At 32.8% G+C, this 20,093-nt stretch overlaps 3 protein-coding genes across 3 annotated transcripts; all 3 read left to right on the forward strand.

Moving 5' to 3' along the window:
* Positions 1 to 2,472: 2,472 nt before the first annotated feature.
* Positions 2,473 to 3,490, forward strand: LOC125216730 (heavy metal-associated isoprenylated plant protein 20-like). The gene is made up of 3 exons (XM_048118495.1): positions 2,473 to 2,606; positions 2,756 to 2,831; positions 3,105 to 3,490. Exons 1-3 carry the CDS (start codon positions 2,532 to 2,534, stop codon positions 3,389 to 3,391), a joined length of 438 nt encoding a protein of 145 aa, XP_047974452.1. The 5' UTR covers positions 2,473 to 2,531; the 3' UTR covers positions 3,392 to 3,490.
* Positions 3,491 to 7,955: 4,465 nt separating this feature from the next.
* Positions 7,956 to 9,686, forward strand: LOC125216828 (heavy metal-associated isoprenylated plant protein 37-like). Its single transcript, XM_048118604.1, has 4 exons — positions 7,956 to 7,997; positions 8,236 to 8,306; positions 8,401 to 8,476; positions 8,790 to 9,686. The coding sequence occupies exons 2-4, from the start codon at positions 8,268 to 8,270 to the stop codon at positions 9,533 to 9,535; spliced, it is 861 nt and encodes a 286-aa protein (XP_047974561.1). The 5' UTR covers positions 7,956 to 7,997; positions 8,236 to 8,267; the 3' UTR covers positions 9,536 to 9,686.
* Positions 9,687 to 15,494: 5,808 nt separating this feature from the next.
* Positions 15,495 to 18,696, forward strand: LOC125214125 (U-box domain-containing protein 11-like). The gene is made up of 4 exons (XM_048115020.1): positions 15,495 to 15,882; positions 16,517 to 16,633; positions 16,709 to 17,164; positions 17,254 to 18,696. The coding sequence occupies exons 1-4, from the start codon at positions 15,577 to 15,579 to the stop codon at positions 18,322 to 18,324; spliced, it is 1,950 nt and encodes a 649-aa protein (XP_047970977.1). The 5' UTR covers positions 15,495 to 15,576; the 3' UTR covers positions 18,325 to 18,696.
* Positions 18,697 to 20,093: the final 1,397 nt, after the last annotated feature.

Below are 20,093 nucleotides of genomic sequence, written 5' to 3' on the forward strand. Positions count from 1 at the left end.
ATCCCCTGCTGTTCTAAAAACACAGCATATTATGCTGTGCATAAAACGCAGATGTATAGGAATGAAACGCATCCAACTTTCTTCTCCTTTTCTTCAATGTTTTCATTCTTATTTAATTACTGTTGAGTACGTATTACTAGTATAATTTTGAATGCTAAAACACATTGTAAAATCCATTTATAATATATCAGTATTTATTATTATTATTATTATTATTATTATTATTATTATTATTATTATTATATCATTTTTAAAATGAAATGATTAACTGAATAATGATCCTTATTTCTTTTTATATATTGAACTATTATATTATAATTGATGATTTCCTCAACATTAAATTAGGGATTATATTTATCATTCAATTTTGAATATTTGAGTTAATCATTTTATTTTAGAAATGATTACATAATTAATATATTTATTATTCAATTTTATAATGTTCTTTAGCATTTAAAATTGTAAAATTAGTAAGAATGAAAACATTAAAGAAAAGGAGAAGAAAGTGGGATGCGTTTCATTCCTATAAATCTGCGTTTTGTGCACAGCATATTATGCTGTGTTTTTGAAACAGCAGGGGATCCATCCCCCCACGATCATACTATTTATCAATCGTAGCTTTTAGGATAATCCTCTAACCTGTCGTGATTATGATTAAAAATTGTCGTTCCACAAAGGTGGTTATTATATTTAATCATAACATCTTACTATTTTTTTAACAAATTTATAAAAAATTGTAAATTATCTATGATTTGTTGTAATTCTATCACCAGACACTTATTCCAAAAATTAATTAAGGAGAGTGTCGATAATTTATAATTGTGCTATTCTTTAAAAATAGCTTCAACTTCGAATTCTTATCGACTTTTTAACTCAAATTATAATAACGACAAATGTACCATTCACTTATATATCTCCATTCTTCATTTTATAGCCCAAACTAAAATATTGACCAACTAATGTTGAATATTTACTTTGTTGTGATAGATTATTTGGCATTTAAAATAATATAATAACATCACAAATTGATGGTGTTAATAATCTTGATGAGTAACGACGAAAGGAAGACGTTAGATTTACATCAGCCAATATTTTAACTCGGACAATGAAATGAACGAAATTAACTGCCAATTAAATCCTGAAATTTGGAGCCATTCTACTTTGTCATATACCATTTGGTCATTTAAGTAAATATAAAAAAGACCAGATGAGAAGTAAGAAATTTGGACGGAATGTATTATTTTGATTAAGATATCAATAAAAAAATTGTACTACGGAGTATAATTTATTTAAATAAATTTTTTTTATACAAATTAGAAATGTTAATTAAATATTTTGTACATGGGATGTAATTACCTTGATGAGTTGTACGTATTTATCTTGTGACTTTCCCATTATAGTTAAGTACTCATTTTCTTTTTATTTAGAAAAACTAACACATTTAGTTAATCCCTTTTATTTTATTCTATGTTCTATTTTATTTATTAATTTTTCTATTTTTTAATCACTTAATTGCTTTATTTTGTCTTCACGTAAACTCTTTCTATTCTATATTTGCTTAAGTCAAGTTAAGGTCTTCTGACATTATATTTAAAATTATATTATATGGATCAAAAGAATTACTAGTATTATACTAGTAGTACTTTTTAAATTCGTCTCCACCCTCACTGCAACCAATATTACGTAGACATATTTTCATATGGTCCCGTTTCACACGGAGACACACATGTATATGTGTATATAAACAACCACTATTAAGAAGTGATTATATATTGGATTTATATATATAGATGAAAGATCCATAAGTGAGCAGTATATAATTTTTATACAGCTCTATTTTGAGAAATATTTGGAGTAAGTATTAATTATGAGTAAATATATTATAATAATTTTTATTTTATATAAATAGTTTCCAGTTAGTCCATTAAATTAAAAAACGAAAAACGAGTGAGATGCAGAATTGATTAGCGAGCATGGTAAACAGCGTAGCCGTGAGTAGTATTTCAGTGTCAAAACTTTCACATTTGCAGCTTGCTGGAATTGGAATGCCAGCATACACAAAGTTGTTTTGCCTAATAACAACAAATTCAAATATAAATACGCGTTGCAGTTGCATCACCAGCTTAACATTATACTCCTATTAAATTATTAATCCAATGAATTATACATAAAATTAATAATAATTACTATCACTATTACTATTAAGAGTGGTGAAGAGAAGTGATGATTAGGAAAGTCATAAATTGGGGCACAAGTAATTAAGCCCCAAATGCCCACTTGTACAGAGCTTGATGCGTTTGAGTATAATGTGTATCATATAGCGACACAAGTCACTTTCTTTACTCGTATAGCTTATACTAATTATTTAATTAATTAATAATCACCACTTCCACTCTTCTACCTTATAGCTAATTACAGCTTGCTCTCCCCCTCATATAAATAGGCTAACATAGTTCATATCAATTTCAAGATTTCAAACCGATCTCAAATCCTCCAATTCCTAGCTAGCACTCAGAGAGACGAAGGTAATCATGGGAATCATAGACCATATTTCAGATTTATTTACTGTTTCAACCACAAGAAAGAGCAAAAGAAAACCAATGCAGGTACTTCTTCCTACCAACTTTGTTTATAAAAATCTCCTTCAATTTTGAGATTAATTACCTCTATTTATTTTAGCCAAATTACTTTTACATTATCATGATTCATGCATGCATATATATATATATATTGATGGTCTATGATTGATACGCAGACAGTTGATTTGAGGGTGAAAATGGACTGCGATGGATGTGAACGAAGAGTCAGACACGCTGTTTCCTCCATGAAAGGTTAGTCATATTCATAAAAACTATTTTGATCAAGTGTTCCTCTCATGAAAGGGATTGGACTAATCTGAAGCTAGGAAAGCCATAAACCAGACATTAATCAGCTTTAATATGTTACACACATCAACGATGAAATGGACCAAATAGACCCTTAAGGTGTCGATAAGTTTAAAATATAGTAGTATGATCTCTTGTGTATAAGGGTAGGCAGGAAGTCACTGTCAAGATGATAAATCCTCATATATTTTTGTAATAAAAAAAAAAAAAATGGTGCAGGTGCAAGATCTGTGGAGGTAAACAGGAGTGAGAGCCATGTAGCGGTAACGGGGTATGTGGAGGAGAAAAAGGTAATTAAAAGAATAAAGAGATGTGGGAAGAGAGCAGAGGCGTGGCCCTATGTTGAATATAATCTCACATATCATCCCTACGCACCGGGTGCTTACGATAAGAAAGCTCCTTCTGGTTTTGTGAGAGATGTGGATCAAGCTTATCCTTCACCCAATGAGCTCAAATACGCCACTTTTTTCAGTGATGATAATGTCAATGCATGCTCTATTATGTGAATCAATATTCTATCTTCCATTTTTATAATTTACTTACTTTCGAATATTGGTGTCTTGTCTATATATGTCTTTTCGGTGTTTCATATATAGGGTTTTTCATATTGTTGGTGATTTCATTTTAGGCGTCACGGTAATTTTAGAATATACTACTATGACTATGAGATGTAGTAGTAGTAAAATTCTATGATGGTGCGTGCAATGCGTTAAATTTGGATAGTGGAAATCAAATATTGCCCACTAACTTAATTTTTCAATATATATTTTTCTACTTTGACATGAGTAGACCTAGGATAAATGAGGAAAATATCGCAGTACTAGATAAATTTCGCTCCATGCGGTAATAAATTCAAATTGACCGCATTTACTTTAAGGGTAATTTTGGCCAATTTTTAAAAGTTAGCTAGGAAATATGTCAAAATTAAATTTGTGGTAACTTTTTATTTATTTATTTACAGTGACTCTCAAATTTAGTTAATTTATAGTTAGTCCTACAACTTTTAAAAATAGTCGATTATTTTATAATTTGAACATTTTTATTAAGCGTTCCATCGCCAAAACAATCTGAACGTATGTTTACTTTTCATTTTTTGATATATAGTAGTATGTCTTAAGCAAATTTCCTTGTTTTGTAACTCTATCTTCCGCACTGCACTCTCTTATAAAAAATGCCAACAAATGAACTATAGACAAAAAAATAAATTGACCAAACTTGGTGGGTTTTTATATAATTTACTCTTTTGAAAAATACATAACATGACATAATTTTGCAAAGAATCAAAATAAGAAATGTGACGTTAGGGCGTAGGATCCCTGAAAAAACAAAAAAGTACAATGAATAATGGTAATTTCTATATTGTAGTAGACCTAAGCCAAAGTATATGTAAATTCGAACAATGTGATCTTAATACTCCATATACCACCATGCATATTTTCGTCATTTATGAGTCTATGACATCCATTTAAAATGTCTGAAATTGGAACGAGGATTCAAAATTATTTTAATCCCCCGAATCAGGGATCATATATTGTGCGAATCAATTGCCAATATTGAAAAGGAAATAATTGAGCTAGTTTATTGCTCAACTTTACGATGCTTCATGCTATAAAATGACAAATCTTGGATACAGCAGGCGTTTCCCACTTGCTAGACATCTCGAATCCACATTTTTCTCTGAAGAAAGAATAATCAATCAAATCCATCCAATATGAATATTTTAGAATCCAAAGATAAAAATAACAACAGAATGTTCTTCTTCCCTCTTTCTTTTTTGTATGAAAACACATCAATTGTGATGTGAAAATTCATCTTTCTGGAGGTTTTTTTTCTTTTAGTTCTTCAAGTTGTTTGTGGAAAAGTTTGTTAATGCCAAGTTTCATTAAAATGTGAGTGGAGAAGGCTTGTATTGTATATATGCTCTCATTTCGTGTATAAATTAAATTCAACTAAATAGCTAGAAAAATTAATAATGATGATAAAATCGAGTTAACTTTTCTGGACCGTGCAAGAGAACCTTCTCCGAAAGTTACATAATAAAGTGATTTCCATTTCCCCCCAAAATTAATTTGTGTTTCTTTCTTTTGCAGTCCCACCATTACTAAAAGAAAGATGCATAATGTAATAATTTAACTGGAAAGTAATAAGAGCACATTAGATTACAATGATTATCTTTTCACTGTGTATTCGAGTGCCGTTGAAAAGCATAATCCAAATATCTTGCCTTAATTATTTGGTGCTTATCACCTCATCTACCCATTTCCTTAATCTCTCTCAACTTTTTCTGTTTTTTTTACCTCCAAATGATTGATATTATGATGACGTAACTACCCATGCAATTATAAGATAAATCTCTGTCACTGATTCTTCGAACTAATTTATTGCATGGATAAATCAAAAATTAAGTTATTAATAATAAAATCAATGACATGCTACAAGCCTACAACCATATGTAGTGGCTATAGATATATATACGAGAGGGTTTGCTTTATTTTACGTGATTTTAAATATGGGGACCGTAAAGGTGAAAAACTTCTACTAATAATATTTATATGTGAAAAAATAATTATTGATTATTTAAACAGAAATTTCCTAAATTGGGAATCAAGAGTGCAGTTCGTTAAGTAAACACGGAAACACCCACAGCCTTTTCTAGGCCTAAGCCCAGTCTAATTATTGGACTGGGCCCAAATTGATAGTAACGCTTAAAAAGAGTATGATAAGATAATGATCAAGTCCATCTGTGAATCAACTCTAATTAGATTATAAATGTAATAAATAAATTTTTAATAGAATTAGTGCAAATCCTAATTATTCATTGTACTAAATCTTAACTGAAAATTGTAATCCTGATAAAAAAAACTAGATGTAACCGGATGAAGCCCAGCAGTATCACTCCCTTCAAACACATTTTCTAGGGATTAAAATTCCTGTAAAAATATTCCTGCTCATTGCTTTTAATTGCAATTTATTAGTACTTTATTTACTGATTGAGCACATGAGTCGATCTTGTAATGGATTTATATAATGGAGTATTAACTAGGCAATTGAGTTGGGGATGGTTCAAGGTGGGAAGGGAACCATATGCTGCAAAGGCTATGATGGCATGGTTGAATATTATAGAAGTAAAAAAGCAATACAAGAGTGAGGGTTACAACACAATGTAATGATGCTTTTAACACTCCACCTACACATGTTTTCATGATTATTTTCTGTCATGTTTGCACTAAAAAAGAATATTTTTATCCCTCTCGTTTCTCTTATATATGGGCTATTGTCCAAAAATGTAAAATTTGACAGTAGTACTTCACACCAATTTAAGATTTGGTTGTAAAAATTATGGACTTATGCAATATTGTGGATGTTCGAAATTCTGTTGAAATTTGGGAGAGATTTTAAAGTTCAAGTATCGCATAAAATGACGTTGTTTATACTCTAGCGATGTAATAATTTCTTATATTGAGTGTTTTGTTCACTTATATAATCCGACGTGCCACATCGAATTCAATTTAGAGATAAACTTGATTCGTGGAAAATTTTATTACAAGTGTGAGTTCATGATATTAGTAACCAAGTTTTAAGAACATGGAAATACAAAAATTCAGGTGAAGTTTGTTATTTTAGGGACCATTACCCATTCACTTAACAAAACTTTTGTAGATGAAAGTAGTACTCGTTTTGTCTGTGAAATAATGTTTCATTTTGATATTTTGAGATGTCCACGATTTAAAGTCTCATTTACCTTTTTTTATTCTAAGTAAATGGATCTTACCATTAACCTAACTCGTTACCCTCATATTTTATTATAATAATATAAAAGTGGAGTCCATATTATATTCACCCATTTTCTTATTTTTCAAATAAGGTCAAACAATTTTTTAACTCTGTGATGAGATAAATAGCTAAAATAAAACTATAAATAGCAAGATGAGAGAGTACTGCAATGAGATTTAAGAATCCATTTAAACCCTTGAATAGGAGTAATGTACTAGTACTAATATTTATAGGGAAATTGGTCTCTAAAATCATGAACTTTGCCCAAAATTTGGTATTTCCCATGAACTTTGAAATTGGTATATAATATCACGAACTTTGCATTTTGTTTGGTATTTTCCATGGCATGTTTATTACTATATTTGACTAACTTACGAGGCTTTTATCATACTTGACACAATTAAATCAACGTGGTTTTCAACGTGACTTTTTATGCTACATGTTATGAACTTAAAAAATGGTTTCAAATATTATAAAACATATCACGGTTACCTATGTTAAATAAAATTTTGATGAAAATATCTTATTTGAGTGAATTTGGGAAATACCAAACAAAATACAAAGTTCGTAATATTATATACCAATTTCAAAGTTCATGAAAAATACCAAATTTTGGCAAAGTTCATGGTTTTAGAGACCAATTTCCCATATTTATATTCATGGGATGGGAGTTGAAAGTGGACATATGCTTTTTAGGCTTTTGGTCAGCATGGCTTGATTGCAACATCAAAGATTGCAGAAGACCCACACCAAACATATCGCTACAATTCACCCTTTCAATTATCCACCAATTATTCGTTATAAACAACCATCGCTGCTCATTCCTTGCAATCCATCATTTTCCCTAACTTTATACTCCTACTACAACTTATAATGATATTGATTGCCATCCACCACTTTCTTCATCCCTTGCAATCTTCCACACGTGACTATATATATCATTTTGTCCGAATAAATTATTCATTTTGTTATGCTACTGAGATAAACAGTATGTATATATGCCCATTCTATATTTTTTTTCCATAGCATGAACTCCACAAAATACAAATGTTTATATTATAATCCCTCATAAAACCTAAACCAAAAAGGATACATCAGACTGCTAATGTGGAAACCAAGAAAGCATTATTTAGTAAACATTAAATAAAACAAATTTGGGAGTGCATTTGAATTATGAGAGGGATAGAAGTCAAATCGCTGTTGTTTTAATTTTATTTTCTGAGAAAATGCGACGTTAAATCACATCATTCAAGCTTGAGAAGAAAACACATTACCAATCTGGCTATAAAGAGAGAGAGACAGAGTAGCCCATCCCATATTCTGACTTTCAATTTGTAGGTCAGTTCTAACTCTCTCTCTCTATCTCTCTTTTTCTATCTGCATTCTGTGCGTTTATTGATCGATCTGCTATCTCGGCATTAAATGCCCCACACCATTTTTAAATGCATTGCAACAAACCCCCCTCATTTCTTCAACTCAAGTGTAAAAACTAACAACTAAAAACTAAAAATAGATTCAACAATCTTCCACTATTATTATTTGTCTTTCAAGAATTGATTTGTGTATACTTTTGTAGGAGATCTTGCATTTCCAAACAGCACTCAAGAAATGACTAAAGATGAGGACTTTAAGCTGTTCAAGATCCAGGTAGCCATTCCATTCTTCTTTAGAAAGCCAACTTTTGTGGAAACTTGAAATCTCCTTCTTTTCTTTTACTATGTTATTGTTATGTGTTTTGCAGACTTGTTGTCTCAGAGTGAACATACACTGTGACGGCTGCAAGCACAAAGTGAAGAAAATCCTTCAAAGGATTGAAGGTTTTATGCTCTCTTTTTTCTAAAATGAGTTTTCTCTGTTTTTAGAAATTTTAATCCTGTTTCTTCAAGTGTTCCTACTACATTCCAAATGCTAACATTTATATTCCCTTTATCCACTACTTTAATAGTCATATATTTCTATTTTTCGAACACAAATTGATCCCCTTTTATTTATGTTAAGGTTTTCTGTTTTAGCATGGTGATGTTCACAATTGTCATTAATAGTAATGTGTGATTAAGCATGATAATTGACGATTATATCTGAAATTAGTATAATTGTGTAAATGTAAAGCTGTTATTCTTGAATGAATAGGAGTTTATGAAGTGAGCATAGATGCAGAGCAGCAAAAGGTGAGCATCTCAGGAAGTGTGGATTCCTCAACCCTTATAAAGAAATTGATTAAGGGTGGTAAGCATGCTGAGCTCTGGTCCCAAAAGCCAACCCAAAACCATAAGCCAAAATCCCCCTCCATCAAAGAAGACCCCACCAAGAAGGGCCAAAACCCCAAGCTGAATCTCGATTCCTTAAAAAACAAGAACCAAAACTTCACCTTCCTGTCCGAAGCCGACGACTGCTTCAACGATGCTGCCACCGAAGAGGAGATGCAGCTCCTCACCGCCGTGCTCAATGCCGAGGCCAACAAGAAGGCCAACATTGTCCACAACAACAACGCCAAGAAAGAGAACCAAAATCAGGCAGAAGGGATGGTGGGAAACGACATCAGTGCTATGATGAATCTTGCTGGCTTTCACGGCAACAGCGCCGGGATTCTCGGGAATGGATTTCAGCTGCAGCCGAACGCGTTCAACGTGGGGAACAATGCTCTGATGGCGGCGAATGCTAATGGCTACGGCACTATGATGCAGCAGCAGCAGCAGCAGCCGCAGATGATGTATAATCGGACGCCGTTGATTTCTCCGAACACGGGGTACCTCTACGGCTATGGTGCGGTTCCGTACGGTTTGGCTGAGCCAGCAGGATATGGCGGAGGCGGTGGTGGTGGTGCTCGTGTGTTTGATGATGATGACAATGCTAGCGGTGGCTGCTCAATTATGTGAAGATTTGAACTAGTTTGATTTGGTTTGGTTAGTGTTTTTTGGCTTTTGATGGTTAGACTGTTATGTTATGTATATGTATGTTGGTGTGTGATGGCTAACCTTCTAAGTTTGTAGTTTCAAGAATTTGAAGTTTTATGACTTTCTACTATAATTAACTGTGTCAAAGCATTAACAAACATAGAAGGATTGATTTTTGTGTGAGGGACAACGGGTGACATAGGAATTAACTCATTAAGCATGCCTTGGACTTGTCAATGAGTTCTATTAGAAATAGTATTACAACCAATATCCATGATCTGTTAAACTGAGATGGCGAAATAGATCAAGCCAAGATGGGTCATAAGAATTTTGGCCCGGAAACTTTGTTTGGGGCTATAAAGCTCGATGCGTTCAGGCCCAACTGGTGCAGCCCAATCATTTGGCACCTCAATTTGTTTAACATATGTGAAGAAGCAAAAAAAAATGTGACGTGAATATGATTTTTAAGTTGTAGTAAATATTAGAATCAATACATTTTACCTAAATTATTTGGAAGGAGATCTTAGGTGCAAGATCTTTCGGCACAATAGGACATTTTTCTATGTTCTGTCTTTCTTATCGTTAAATCTTTCGGCACACTAGTACATTTTTCTCTTTTTATTTATAGTTAAAAATATTTGCGTGGGTGTACACAAAAATTCTATACAGGAGTACTATATGTAGCAAGCAGATTCTGAATTTTCTAATTCTTTTAAAATTGGTTTTGAACTACCGACAACTAAGGCCATCCGCAACGCTGTCTCTTATTCGTCTCTTAACCGTCTCATCTCTTAACTATTCATGGGCCCCACTGTACTTTTCAGCTCATCTCTTAACTAAGAGACAACACCTGCATCCCTCCATCTCTTAACCATCTCTTATCCATCTCTTAACTATTCATTCAATTTCATTTTTTATTTTTATTTCCAACAAATTCAATTAATAAAAACACACTTCATTAAATAAAATAAAATAAAATCACAATTTAAAGGCCTAAAAAATTATAAAATACATAATTAAAAATACGTAATTAAAAAATATATAATTAAAAAATATTATAATTAAATATAATTAAAATTACAATTTAAAGGCCTAAAAAAGTAAAAAATATATAATTAAAAATTAAAATTTACAATTTTTTTTTTTTCGAATTTTGGATTTTAAAAAAAAAAAATAAATTTATGACGTCATAATTCATGCCATCGCTTAGCGCGCACCCCGTGGCCGCGCGCGTCGTCTCGCCAGCTCGAGGTCGGCCTCTTCCGGACGCGTCGCGCGACGAGATGTCTCGTCTCGACGAGACGAGACGAGCGTCGCAACGCTGTCTCGATGCTGTCTCGTCTCGTCGAGACGAGACCGAGACAGCACCGAGCCGCGACGCGGATGCCCTAACACATTGGCTATAAATACTCCAAGCTTTTACCCTAAAAACTTGTTACCATATCTAATGGTCCATTGATAGTTTTGAACTAGAGTTTTAAATCCTGAATTTATTATTTGGTAGTACTATGAATTATTTAAATTTGAAATTAAATCACAATTTCAAATTCTCTCAATTTTACTATTTGAATTTTAAAGGCAAAGTAAATATTGAAAATTCCATTGATACCATGTAACTGAGGGTACCGTGGATGTTCGGGGAAGCCCATGACCTATGATGCTTTTCTTTACTATTATCTACTATTGTACTGACACTAATTCGCTTGTACTTTTAAACTCTTGGCTCGCCATCGAGTTGTGGCTTGAGCACGCTTCATTATTAAAAAAAAACGCAACACACAATACCGACAATGCTTAAAAAGCGGATGCACACACACACAAACAACACAAACATAACATTGCTTATATAACACACATTGTGCACATAGAACACATACACTCAAATAAATAAGTCAAAATACATTAAAAATAATGTAGCAATACATAATTTATGTAAAAAAAATCACAATTAATATCAAAATTTGGCTGATTTTTTCTATATTAAACAAAAATTTAAATATAGATCAGAATTGAATTAAAATACTACTTCAATTTTAATTTTATAAAATTTTATATTTCAACACAATTCTAGTTTTATGAGTAGTATCAAACGAACTCTAACAATAATTGTACGTGAGTAGTATATAGTTTTGCAAATAGTGGTGGTGACTAGTATATAGTTTTGCAACAATTGTAATTATAGTTTTGCAAATAGTGGTGGAGAGTAGTATATAGTTTTGTAATTAAAATCAGCCACGAATTGTAACAAAAAAGGCATCGTATTCACACTCACCACATATCACAATTCTCATACTAGTTGCACATCAGAAGGGAATACAGCCAAAAGGTTGAACTCACCACTAGAATATAATTTTGTGTAACATCATGAAAACAAGAAAATATTAAGTTGCCTTAGTCCTTTTTTTTGTGTGTGACATGCTTACCTGATTTATCTCACCATATCTTTATGTGGATAATTTTTTGTCTCCTGAAAAGGACTAGCCACATGGAAAAGTATTAAATTATGAAATGTTATCATACGAGAAGGACTAAACAAGAAGTATAAAATTAAATTTTATTGAATTGCCGTCCGAATCCTATGCAGTAGTAGAGACCATGTTCCACTAATATATAGAGAATTGTTATATTTAAAAAAGCAATGAAAGATTCGACATATTGTTTATATGTGAAAAATCAAATTATAGTCAAATCATTCATTTTCTTAGCATAATTATATGCTAAATAGTGTAGTAGTATAACTTTATTTCCGAAATCACAAATAAGTTGGCAGTATAAATTTTTTGTCAGTTTTAAGCCATTAAATCATTAATAGTAGTACATGATTCCATAAATAATGGAGTAGTAATAATACTTATTTTTATTATATATTTATTGAGGAATAGTATATTCCTCCGTAAACAAATATTTGCAGCTGTTAATGTAATTTTAATATTATAAATTAGTACTCCTTCCTAGCTAAATTATTATACTACAAATGTCAATTCGTATTACTTATATAGTTTAATGACGCCTTTCAAATTTTATATTGATATTAAGCTTGAACTAGTGTACTTTTTCAAATGAAGTTTGTAACACAAATACTTTTAACGAAAAATCATATCTTAACTTTAGAAAGATAATAAAACATACCACATCATAAAAAAACAGAATTCAAGAGCTCAATTAATTGATAATGATATGTAAAGTTAGTTTTCTTTTCTCCGACATCGTCAAAGATTTGGATGCCAACGTAATTGCCATGTTATCTTAGCTGGCAATTCAATTTGCAACCCAAATTCAGAATGCCCAATCCCAATTCATCATGGACCACTGTCCACTTATACCAAATAGGAAAACTTCGAAAAAATAAAATACCTATATTATTAATAATTTTATGTATGACTTTATATTGTCTGACATAATGTGTTAATTGGATCAAAATGGTGTGGACCGTTAAAGTTTTGACAGTTTGATAAGGTAATGATCCTTATCAAGTTGAAAAAGGCGAAGAAAGTCGCACAGAAACATCGCTATGTCGACAATCGATAATTTTAGGATTCTTAGCGGAAAAGTAAATAAAGATAAAAGGCAAAATATATTATTTATTTGATTGATTCTCAAAGATAACAATAGTCGTATTTATAATACTAATACTAATTAAATGAGAAAAAACACTAAAATATGAAAAAAAATATGATAATCACTAATTTATCTAACTAAATAATGCAACTATATAATTATGAAACACTGAACACATTACAGTTGCTTTAAAAATTGATTAAAAGATGGATTAGATTGATAAATTAAGGACATGTAGTTATCAAATTTTGGATCAAAATCGTAAAATGAAGATAATAAATGGATTTTAGTCTTTCGATTCATAATATGTTCCAAACCTAACAATCAATTCTTGTATGTCGTGCATGAAAATGCCTAACTTATCTTACATCCCGACTATGACAATATCATGTAACCAACACAAATAAAATTGAAGAATTCATTTAACCTGTTAAAGAAATTTTTTTAATCCTCTTTCCAGAAATGAAATTGCATAAAACGTTGTAATACACGTTTATGAGATGACTTTCGTACTCATCTGCCAAATAATGTTATTGACCAACGCCAATTGCGTTGTGATTTGAGAAATCGCAAACTTATTGTTGACTATTTAAGCAATTTCGTTTGTTTTTCAGTTATAAACTTAATTGTCTCTCTATATTACTAGTATTTAAATGTATACTTTGGGGTGGTTGGCATACAACTAATGGGAGAATCATTTGTTCTATATTTTAAAAATCAGTTAGACGATTAACCTTATACTCAATTTATTTCTTGATGATAGTCAACTTTTTCTAAATTTTTATTTTTCTATTTAGAGCTTACTTTAATCATGAGCACCAAAAAATATATAATGGGCTTTATAATTAGGAATACCTTGTTATAAGATCATAAGAGATTACTACAAATTGCTCAAAGGGTTAGGTTATGAAGTAACTTTTTCTCAATAAAAATTTTTCTTTTTGACAAAATTTCATAAGTTACAAGTAATACACTAGAATTTTCATAATCCTTTTCGTTTAGATATAAAATATACTACTTATGATTAACTTGCTAAAACCATTTCATACATATTAAATTACCAAATAAAATATCGAATTTTGTCTATGTGATCCACTGTTGTACAGGTAAATTCAATTCAAAGAAGTGATTAATGTAAATAGGCGGAAAGAATCAAAACTAATAATTGAACGTGGAGTAAATTCGACCCGGATCGGGTTTGACCCGGTCTGAACCCAGCCATCTTGTAGTACTAACTTTTATTGTGATTAATAAGTGTCATTTTAGTAGGGATTATAATTTTATTCACAAAAGTAATTATTTTTAACAAAATAAATTAACTTTTCTACATAATCAGCTTTCTTGGAGATTGGTTTTATAGTTATAACAGCAAAGGCTATCTTATCTTTTTAACATAAAATGCTATCTTTTTTTGTAATTAAAGCAAAGGCTACCTTGGCAACCAATATGTGCACACTCACAATATTCTTCTTCCAACTGTATTCTTTTGTTTGTTTCCTAATCACACGCTTATCATTTACCACACTCGTTCGCTGGAATCTAGCATTTTCATACTCCTTTAATATTATTTCCATTTCTTATTAATATAACTTTTTTCTTTCATTCAACATTTGTTTTAGATGCTGACTCGAATAAATTTATCATAATTGTAATTAATAACTCTTATATATTTTTTCGAATTATCATCATGAAAATTAACAAATACTCTAATTAACAATTAATTGGGAACTGCAGACGACTACACGGCAAAATAAAGGGATAACAAAAGAAACATAAAAATAGTGATTTTAAGATGTACCGAGGATAAGTCCATCTTATTCATTAAACTTTATAAGCAACTTTTAATAATATATGTGGTACAAATTAAATCCATAATGATGAAATTGCAACGAATTCTTCCACCATATGAAAGACAACACGTCTAATTCTATTCTGTTGCAAGTTGTAAGACAGAATCAATCCTTTTTCTAGTCGATTATACCAAATCAAATTTAGTTTAGAACTTGTCCGACCAAATTTGGTAGTAGTGCATTACATTTTAAATTAAATAAATAGGAGTAAAAGATTACTGACCCACGTCTAAAAATACTATACTATATTCTTAAATCTATTATTGCATTTAGCAGAAAATTACACAAATAATGATATACCTGCATTAAACAGAATACCACTGCCCCATCATCCATTTTAGCCCACAGAATCATAATCCTACAATATTAATATATAAATATAGAATAAATATTTAAATAATATGCAAAAATAATAAAAATAAAAAAATGCCAACTTCGTTTACAAAAAAATAAAATAAACAAATTGCCAACTTCAATTACAAAAAAAAAAAATATGTTTACCAACCTCACCTCTAAAAGCAAATAAGTCCGGTAAAATATTGGTTGCAACTTGCAAGGAACACAAAGCGCTCGCCCTCTTCCCTCTCCCTCTCCCTCTCCCTCTCTCCCCTCACAATGCCCGGCGGAGAGACCTTGCCGGCGGAAGGCGGCGCCACCGCCGCCCCGCTGAGCCTAATCCGTGACCTTGCCCGGATATCTAGCGCCGGATTCTCTGGTTTCTTCAAGAAAGACTGCTCCGACTTGGCCCGCAGAGTCTCACTCTTGGCTTATTTGCTTGAGGAAATTAGGGATTCGACCAAAGTTCCGGAAATTGGGGGCATGGGATCTTCTTCCTGCTATTCCTTCCTCACTGATCTCACAATGGCGCTTCAGGCTGCTAAGAGGCTCGTTTTTGCCGCTAACAACTTCGACAATTCCAATGTAAGTATGCACTCTCCTTGATTTTTTAGGTTACATTCTGCTGTTGCATGAGTCGTGCGTACTACATTTTGTGGATTTTCATTTTTTTTGTGAGATTAATTAAGACGAAGTTTAGGTTGGAAATGGGATTAAGTTGCCAGTGATCTGAATATTCAATTACTTGATTTGCGTCTGATCTGAATCATTCTTTAGATAACGTGTGAAATAATGTAGAAATTGTAGCTGCGAATAATTAATTGGCCTGGTTTTTGGGAATGAAAATCAAAGTTTGTTTTATGACTTATTGATTTGATATGATTAGAAAATTTTCGGTTGTGGTAAATTCATGGATTGAAATGGGCGAGCTCTTAAAACGGAGCGTGTACTGCTGGAAATGAACTGTAGTTTTCCGAGTGTTGCCTATGAAATGGGCAGACTAAAAGAGGTTATGCATTTCCTATTTGCTCTGTGGAAGTCTGGTTATCTTCAGATTCTTGCAGATCCAACTGGCATGAGTCAATATTAGTGCATCAGAAACTAGTGTTGAAGATGTTTCTGTTTGTTAAACAACCAACCAGGAACAAGCTGTTCCTGATTGAACTTGTCTAAGTGTTGCCTTCCTCTGATAAACTTTGTCCTTTTCTTTTGGTTCTAGGATGGGGCAACGAAGAAAATTTACTTTCAGTTTCAGTGCGTGACATGGAAATTGGGCAAAGCATTGATCGATTTACCTTATGATGATTATAACATTTCAGAAGAAGTGCAAGAACAGGTGAGTTTTGACTTTGAGCAACTTTATATTTCCTTCTCGACTGGGTCTACATCTGACATAATCCTTTTATCCCAGGTCGAATTAGTTAGATCACAGTTGAGTCGGGCCAGTGAAAAATACGGTGGGCCTCTCAAATCAAGCATACTGTATAGGGCACTGTCTCAGCCACTGGATAAAGAGATCGATCCATTTCGTTCCAGCAGCGGGTCAGTTGGTAGTCTCCATGTGGAGAATATTGGGATCATTGATCATGAAGTGGGGCAAAAAGAGGAAGGCCTCTTGGAAGGAAATGGTTTAGAAAACCATGCTACAGATAATGATATCCCAAATGTGGAAAGTTCAAGAGATTCGTCCTCATCACTTGAGATCAGTCCCCCTGAGGACATAGATTCTGCGAGGATAGAAAGCTTAACTTGCAGCACGAATGTCGATGAGAACAAGAAGCTTGATTCTCCTGTTATTCCAGTCGATTTTATGTGTCCCATATCTCTTGAACTTATGAAGGATCCAGTGATTGTGGCCACAGGGCAGGTAAGAGTGATACCAAATGCCTTTCTATCTGTTTCCTTTGTGATTCCGTTGAAATGAATTCTGATTCAGTCATTTTTTTAATGTTTCAGACCTATGAGAGATCTTATATACAGAGGTGGATAGACTGTGGCAACACAACATGCCCAAAAACTCAGCAGAATCTAAGACATCTCACCCTCACTCCAAATTATGTCTTGAGAAGTCTAATATCACAATGGTGTATGAAACACGGTGTGGAGCAGATGTCACCACTGATAAATGGAAGGATAAAAAAGAGTGATGGGTCATTTCGTGATGTTACAGGAGAAATAGCAGCTGTTGAGGCTCTTGTTTGTAAGCTCTCTAGCAGGTCCAGTGAGGAACGTAGGGCTGCAGTGGCTGAAATTCGGTCTCTATCCAAGAGAAGTACAGACAATAGAATCTTGCTTGCTGAAGCAGGAGCTATTCCAATCCTTGTCAATCTATTAACATGCGAGGATGCTCAAATTCAAGACAACGCAGTGACTTCTATTCTGAATCTCTCCATTTATGAAAACAACAAGGCACTCATAATGCTTGCAAACGCAATCCCATCAATCGTTCAAATCCTCAGAGCTGGAAGCATGGAAGCTAAAGAAAATGCAGCTGCCACCCTCTTCAGTCTGTCCCTGGCCAATGAAAACAAAATAACAATCGGTGCATCTGGGGCAATACCAGCTTTGGTGGAGTTGCTTCAGAATGGAAGCCCAAGAGGGAAGAAAGATGCTGCAACTGCATTATTCAATTTGTGTATATACCATGGAAACAAGGGACGTGCTGTTAGGGCCGGCATTATTACGGCGCTACTGAAAATGCTGACAGATTCCAGCAGCTGTATGGTTGATGAAGCTCTGACGATTCTGTCTGTCCTAGCCAGCCACCAAGAGGCTAAGGCAGCCATCATAAAAGCCAGCACGATACCGGTGCTGATAGACCTTCTGCGGTCAGGTCTGCCTCGTAACAAGGAAAATGCATCCGCCATCTTACTCTCGCTCTGCAAGCGAGATCATGAAAATCTCGCCTGCCTAAGTAGGCTTGGCGCAGTGATACCCCTATCAGAGCTCGCCAAAACAGGCACGGAGAGGGCAAAGAGGAAGGCTAACTCGTTGTTGGAGACCCTTCGCAAGTCACAACAGGTCTAACAGGTTTGTGACGTATACCCTCGGAGACTTATTAATTGTTCTTACCGTGGATTGATTTGATCTCACAGAGAACCTTACATGAGTTTTAGGATGTGCATGCAAATGAAAGAGACGGCTTACACATGAGAAACCAAAGATGTTTCTCATGCCTTGTTCCATTTTCTTCATTTACTTGATTCTTGCAGTTTCTCAAATGTACTGTGTTCATTTTGTAATTTATGACAGAACAAAACTGATTATTGATTTGATATTTGCTGATCAACTGCTGATCAAGTCTCTAAGGAGATGATATATTTCTGAACATTCATGTAATATAAGGCGTTCGCATAATTTTCTGTATAAACTATGTTTTGTTACAGCATATTATTACTAGTCATGTTTCCCCACTAATCAATCATTCTTAAATAGATTTGGATGAATGGATTTACATTTTCATAATATTTTGATACTACTTTGGTAAGATGCTTTTCATACACTGTCCTCGGTCAAAGTTTTACATTTCTTAAGTTATGGCTTGTTTCTAGACGTAAATTGGACATGCAATGGTTCAATGAAATTTATGCAGGACTATTTCATCGTTAAATATTTCAAATAGAGGACTGCTAAAATAATAAGAATTTCTGTTGTTCACTTTAGCAATTGTGCAAGCATGATGACTATTTCCATTTTCTCCATTATTTGATTTGAAAGAGTGCAAAACAAGTAAAAGTGAAACATAAGATATGCATGTGAAACTCAAATCTCAAAAAAAAAATACTATTCCAAATCCTTAGATTAGATCCAATGCATGATCCAATACAAAGGATCCATGTTATGATTGATGAGGGCGGTGCTTTTCTTAACAACCACTAAATGACGTAAACATTGCATGTGATGTGAGGAACAAATATACGATTAGTAATACAAAAAGATTTATTGGTGGATGCTAAATATGTAAGTTAAGGCCTAAGGGTGTATTTGACTTGGTTTACCAACTTTGAAAGTAAAGAAATATTCAAATTGAAGTAGTATTTCTCCAGAATTTGGTAATTCGCTCAAATTGAATTTGACGCGATCATTCCATTTCCAGTGCCATATGTATATGTGTGAAATGACCTCGACATGTCAAAGTTATTTCAATATTCTGGCCTCTGGGTGTGTGTGTGTGTGTGGGTGGACAAGGTACATGGAATTCCATATTTAGGTGATTCGCTCCACAAAATTCAAAGTATTAGATACAAAGTTCTTACATTTTGTCTAAACAAGCATATACTTGTAGACAAGATCGAAGTCATTAGAAATTATTTTTAATTGTTATACTTATAGGGGGTTTAGGGGAATTTCAAGTTTGTGTAATTTCATACAAAGTTGAGGGAGGATTATTAGGTGACATATCATTCAACTAGCTCTTCTTAACTCTATCCATTTGTGTACATGAAGTATATGTATAAAAATAGGCATTCCCCTTAATTATGAATGCAAACTAATTATATTTTGGGTGGTAATTTAGAGAATAATTAGTCAATCGGTAGTCACATGGATGATGAACGGAATATGTTGTAGCTTCTTAGATTCACACCGCCAGTATGCACTATGCAGTAACACATCGTAAGTCGCTTTGGGTTATTCCATAGCAAATTTTGAAAGATTGTTTTACATTTATAATTTATTCCACTTGTGCCTGCACAAGGACTTCTTCAACATAATTACAAAACGATGTGAATATCTTTCTTTTTAATTTAATACTAATAGATTTTTTATAATTCTCACTTTTATTATTATTATTTTAG

This window comes from Salvia hispanica, chromosome 3 (genome assembly GCF_023119035.1).
Source record: "Salvia hispanica cultivar TCC Black 2014 chromosome 3, UniMelb_Shisp_WGS_1.0, whole genome shotgun sequence".
NCBI lineage: Eukaryota > Viridiplantae > Streptophyta > Magnoliopsida > Lamiales > Lamiaceae > Salvia > Salvia hispanica.